At 33.0% G+C, this 6,363-nt stretch overlaps 2 protein-coding genes across 2 annotated transcripts in view; one reads left to right on the top strand and one right to left on the bottom strand.

Annotated features, from left to right (window-relative positions):
* The window catches only part of cep290 (centrosomal protein 290), a 33,116-nt gene extending 27,460 nt beyond the window's left edge, over positions 1–5,656 (bottom strand). Inside the window, 10 exon segments of the mRNA XM_084095220.1 lie at positions 340–432; positions 434–487; positions 1,241–1,261; positions 1,492–1,545; positions 2,136–2,279; positions 2,557–2,603; positions 2,960–3,029; positions 3,447–3,524; positions 5,080–5,252; positions 5,589–5,656. Of these exon segments, the coding sequence (XP_083951346.1) occupies positions 340–432; positions 434–487; positions 1,241–1,261; positions 1,492–1,545; positions 2,136–2,279; positions 2,557–2,603; positions 2,960–3,029; positions 3,447–3,524; positions 5,080–5,172 (654 nt within the window). The 5' untranslated portion in view covers positions 5,173–5,252; positions 5,589–5,656.
* A 28-nt stretch (positions 5,657–5,684) lies between these two features.
* The window catches only part of tmtc3 (transmembrane O-mannosyltransferase targeting cadherins 3), a 38,412-nt gene continuing 37,733 nt past the window's right edge, over positions 5,685–6,363 (top strand). The window contains exon 1 of the mRNA XM_084095910.1: positions 5,685–5,999. The gene's annotated coding sequence lies outside the window, so the exon portion shown is untranslated. The remainder of the gene's footprint in view (positions 6,000–6,363) is intronic.

Here is a 6,363-nt window from a genome sequence, read left to right as displayed (position 1 = left end):
AGGTTGTATTTTTTTTTAATAAGTCGACTTATTTCGACAGTGGTTTCTTTTTAAAATAAAAATAAACCTTAAATACTTAAAACCTTAAAAAAATGTAATTGCTACTAAAGTGATTATGTGTATTATTTAAAAATATTATCAATTAAGTAACACATATATTAAATAAATAAAAATTTCACCTTGAATTTATTTTCACCTTGCAGTTTATGTGTAAAAAACGTGTAAAATATGGCCTGTTTAAAGGAGAGCCAAAAGCATTAGAGGTGTATTATGCTTGGCAGTGATCCTGCCATGTTATGATGGCATTATATGGCGGCCTGAAGGTCATGTGGGAATTACCTGCAGATCCTCCATGCACTGGTAGAGCTGTTGGTTGGCTTTGGTAAGTCTCCTCTGAATCTCATTGCTCTCCTCTTTGGTCTGAAGAGGCTCCTCTCTGCTCTACTTCCTTTCTGTAGAATTCAACATCCTGTTGCAGCTGTTCGTTCTGCAATAATGAACAAATCCATTACTCATCCTGCTGTCAAACATGACACACTCAATTACATACAATTACAAGGTACTCTATAATTGTTATATTATAACAATTACTCATTCCAATCATTTTACTTGCATTGATTCCTTTTCTTTAACTACACAGTGGTGGAACATTCTTTAAGGGCTTAGGATAAAAAAGTCCTGATGGACCAGATTCAGGACAGTTATAGCTTGCTCTATCGAGAGAGTGTTATGTTGATCATGTTCATCTGGTTTAAAGCTATTGCCTAGCTACACTGATTTAAATACAAAATAAAATTATCGAACCGGGCTAATGCAGGAGAGGCTTTATTGAAATGGCACGAATGAAAGTATGATCAACAAATCTAATAATATGCTGCATTATATGCCCATATACCGTTTTCTAGCAAAAGAATGTTAATGAAGTTATAGCTATGAATATTCAAATGAATAACTAATGGCAATAACAAGAAAAATGATATATACAGATACATCACTAAAATTAAACAAAGTTTTAGGCAGGGCAAGTAAAAATGACTCATTGGGAAAAATGTTAGTTTTAAATTAATGGAACTTAATGGAACACTCTATCATATTCCAAACCAGATGGCGATTTTAATTTCTTCAAGGCCACCTTTTGGTTACCAGACCAGATCAGAATGGAGGGGCAGTTCCAGTTGACATAAACATGTTTCTGATAAATAGATTGGCTACTCTAATTCTGCCTAATCTGGGGTCTTACCTTCCTTGTAAGCTGCTTTATCTTGAGGGGCAGTGACAAGATATGACAGCAAGGATAATAAAAAAAAGAAAACAATAACAGGCATGCATAAAAAAGAAATAAAAATGAAATGGTCAGTCAGGGAAATAGCTGAGAAGAGAAGGTGATTTAAGAGATATAATGGAATGGATAATTGGAAGTAACAGAAATAGGAAGATTTAAGATGTCACCCAAAAAGCATTTGTGCAGGCTCAGAAAAGGATTGCACATACCTCTCTTTTTAATTTCCTGTTCTTCTCCTCTGCCTCTTCAGCACGGACAGCCAGCTGTGTGAAAACATGCATCAGTCTGTTATCAATCTACACCCGCAGCTACAGTATTGTTCTAATAAATATGACATCTTCGGTTGGATTAATAACCAATTCGTTCAATTAATAATTTTATACTTTAATGCCTAAAACATTATATTAAGCGGTGTCCCACATTTTGAATGCACACATAATTAAAAGTATGATTCCTTAAAATCATCACATGAACCTTTTCTCCAGCATAGAAGGAAGACAATGAATAATCTCTCATACCATTTTCTAAATTCTTACACAAATTTTAGCGTTCATCAACTCAAGCATTCAACCTTGTTACCAAAGTTATTGTAAAAATAGATCTTTTTCTTTAACTGATAGGAAATTTTATAGCTCTTGATGTTTGACGTCTTTTAGGCTACAGTGTAATTATACAAATGAGTATATAAACTGAGTAATAATAATTAACAACATGTACTTCCTAGATAATTAGGGTTAGTTATTACTAAAGTAAATACATGTGACGTGTAACAGGGACACTGTTATAAAGTGTTCCCGAAAAATAAGTGTTTCTGGCACTATTTAGTACCCTATTCGTGGAAAGCACTGCCTACCTCCTCATTGACTTTCCTTTCCTTGCCCATTTCTTTCTCCAGCTGGGTCACCTCTCTCTCCTTGCGCTCCAGGTGACTCTCCAGTTGGTGGATCTCATCCCGGAGGAAACGTGTGTCCCCCCCTCCCACCACGCGCTGGGCCATCTGGACAGGAAGTGAGACGGATCCGAATAAAGCTCAAGACCCAAAACTCTCCATCTGTGACACTGGTGAGTTGTGCAGCTCAATGACATCTCTCTTCTTTTCACAACAATAAACATATTCAAGGAAATGTGATGTGTGGAACAATTATAGTTATAACAGAAAGCAACACACAGGGAACTAAGCCAGTAATCCTCTTAAGTACTTGTACACAGACTGTTCACAAACCGCACATAATAAGCACACTTGTATGCAATTATTAGTGAAATTCCTCCCTTACCTCCAGCTCACCTTCCAGTTTTAGAACTTTAGCTTTCAGCTCATTTTCTGAAATCAGTCAATATGCAAGCATCAATATATTACTAAATAAATTGCACCAACATGCTATTACAATAAATCATAAAATATGATTATGTTGTTTGAAACAATTACAGTGCTTGCAAAGCTCTAGTGCTTAATACACATTCACATTCATTCACTCCATTCAAGCTTTATTAAATAATTTCAGCCTTAGGTTTGAATTTCAAAAGCTAATTGCCATTGATGTCATATTTGCATGAAGAATTCTGATTGGTCTATCAAACCAGTGCATGATTTATGAATGAAAATGTAATTTTTATTCGTGTAAAGAGTAGGAAAGTATTTTCAGTAGGAAATGCAAATCTAATAATGACTGTACATACCAATTCTTGCTTGGTCCACACCTGCGCTGTCTACAACTTCATAGGCACATTTAATTTCATCAAGTTTCATCTGAGGGTCAGAAAGACATCTAATATAACATCAACTGCAGATGGCAAAACTTCAATGACCAGATAATTGAATTGAAAGAAATTCAAAGGTTTGCAAATGAAAGAGCAGGTGTGTGGTGACGGTGCTATGGGAGTAAAATAATGACACTAATTGTCATAAATGACAAATAATTGACACTGCTTGCATTTAATGCATTGTATTTTTAGGGCTTGCATTTTTATGGGCTGAAATTCAACATGGTTGTATATTTAAGCTGCGAATATTTCAATTCAAAACATTTCACACACGTTTTCATTAATTATTAATAATTTCATGGTTAATACAATGCATATTTTTTCAAGTAGTGCAATTCAACAAGCTTTTTTGTTTCAAAAACATATGTCATTATTTTACTTCCATACGGTGCATTAGTCTTACCCTCAGGAGAGTTCGTGAAATTCTAAAGAGCTGAATCATTTTCTCTGAATCATCTGCTTTCATGTCCCGTGGTTTGACCTACATGGGAAGGAAAAGCATGATTGTCAGATGAATTTGCTGGAAGAATGTTTTTGTACTTAGCACATTCCAATAAGCAGATGTTAGTCTGGAAGCAAAGCCCAGGATAGAGATGCTCAACATTTTTTCTAGTTTAGCTGGAAAGGTAGAATTTTTTTTGAACATGCAACCTTACAAACAAACAAACAATACCCAAGCATTGTAACTTTGCATTTGCACATAGTAACACTGAAAATTGTTTACATTTTTTAATGTTTACATTTACATTTACATCTGGACAAAAGCGTCTGCTAAAAAAAAAAGAGACTAAATGGAATGTGTAAACAGTAAAATGAACAAATTTGACACAAATATACAGTATATATACACTGCTGTTCAAAAGTTTGGGATCTGTAAGATTTTTAATGTTTTTAAAATAAGTCTCTTCTGCTCACCAAGGCTGCATTTATTTAATTAAAAATACAACAACAAAAACTAATATTGTGAAATATTATTTCAATTTAAAATAACTGTTTTCTGTTTGAATATATTTTAAAATGTAATTTATTCCTGTGATGCAAAGCTGAATTTTCAGCATCATTTCTCCAGTTTTCAGGGTCATGATCCTTCAGAAATCAATATAGGCCTACTGATTTGATGCTCAAGAAACATTTATTATTATCAATGTTGAAAACAGTTGTGTACAATTTTCTTCAGGATTCTTTGATGAAAAGAAAGTTCAAAAGAACAGCATTCATCTGAAATAGAAAGCTTTTGTAACATTATACACTACCGTTCAAAAGTTTGGGGTCAGTAAGAATTTTTATCATTAAAAATTAATACTTTTGGATAGCAAGGATGCATTTATAATGTTACAAGAGATTATATTTCAAATAAATGCTGTTCTTTTGAACTTTCTACTCATCAAAGAATCCTGAAAATTTTTTACACAACTGTTTTCAACATTGATAATAATAATAATAATAATAATAAATGTTTCTTGAGCAGCAAATCAGCATATTAGAATGATTTCTGAAGGATCATGTGACACTGAAGACTGGAGTAATGATGCTGAAAATTCAGCTTTGCATCACAGGAATAAATTACATTTTAAAATATATTCAAATAAAAAACAGTTTTTTACTAATATTACTTTAATATTTCAATATTACTGTTTGTTTTGTATTTTTAATCAAATAAATGCAGCCTTGGTGAGCATAAGAGTCTTTTTTTTTACATAAAAAAATGTACTAATACATATACATATATATATATATATATATATACTGTCGTTCAAAAATATATAATAAAATATTATAATAATACAATGTAGATATATGATTTAGGACACATTAAATGTTTGCTATAAAGTCCATATAATTTTTTTCCCCATATATATATATATATATATATATATATATATATATATATATATATATATATATCTATATCTATATCTATATATATATATATAGGCCTATATATATACATACACACACACACACACATATATATATATACATATATATATATATTATATACACACACACACACACACACACACACACATACATACCATTAAAATCAGTTGGCAGATTTTCTCATCATCATCTCCCAGATCCTCTGGGTCTACTCCCATGAGCAGCTTCCAGTCTGCGGCTGCAGGCATCTTTCAGCTCCTGTGCAAATGTCCTACAGTGCTGGACTCAACAGTTGAACCTGGTCAATGTCAGTGTGATGCCAGATTTTCTACAGAGAAATGTCATGCTAATGTAAAATATTCTAATCTTATCCATCCATCCACAAAGGCTTCTCACAAGACACAATGAATACACCCTCATATAAAGACGCAGAATAATAGTATAACACTAAATAAAGGGTCAAAAGACAAGCTAGATATTAGCAAGAAATACAGACCTCAGAAAACACAAGATTAGCACTGTGCAACTGGTCACATTTTGTTTTGTTTGTTAGCGATATTTTGTTTTGTTTGTTAGAGACATTATAAAAATGCGTTTGTTAATGTCACACATGCACATTTTGTATATATTCATAAAAAAGACACTGTAAATAACGCACTCAGACCTTATTGATAAAACACCCTAGCCATCTTGTGTTCCCCTTTCTCTACTGCTTCTAGGCAACCAAGAAAACAGTCGTAAAGCGGAACGTCGTAAACTCGTCTCCGTGGGTTCTTAACTTTACGCCATACGATTTGTGACGCTCATAAAATAATCTATTATGCTGTACATTCATTTCTAGGGATATAATATGGAAAATGTTTATTAGTAGATATCTTTACATTGAGCTGATATTGCCTCAACATAAAGTCCTATAACTAGCGCTTTGTAATTCATAACTTTTATTCTGCCAAGAATTTTGACCCGGAAGCGGTTTTGTCCCTGTTAATTCAATGCTTTAGATCAAACTTGCTGCTTCAGCCAAAATAAACACACACGTTCTGTTTTCATTTAGTTTTTTACCAGACATGACAAGGTGAGTTGTCAATCTATTTAAATTCTGACGATCACTGATGACAGATTGAGACTGATTGTTTAAATGATTGAAGTCATTGAATGCTAATGGGACAGCTTAAATCAGACATGATCTTTGATCAGACCAGTGTCTTGTAAATCTAAACCAATTTCTTTTAATCATCAGTACATTAATGTTATTTATTAGGGATGGATGTTGCTTTGATGTTTTCATAATGTAATGTATGCATTATCCGATTCATCTCAATGAAAACAAATGCTAACTGATAGCTAGATGGGCTGGTCATGATTTATGGGGGTGCGCCTTTCTCTGCTACGTTCAATCCGCACGAAATTATTCTATTATTACGATCATTCTACTGATT

The sequence above is a fragment of the Abramis brama genome (genome assembly GCF_963993115.1).
Source record: "Abramis brama genome assembly, chromosome: 20".
Taxonomy (NCBI): domain Eukaryota; kingdom Metazoa; phylum Chordata; class Actinopteri; order Cypriniformes; family Leuciscidae; genus Abramis; species Abramis brama.
The sequence above is the reverse complement of the archived record's forward strand: the minus strand, read 5'-3'. Positions and strand labels throughout refer to the sequence as shown.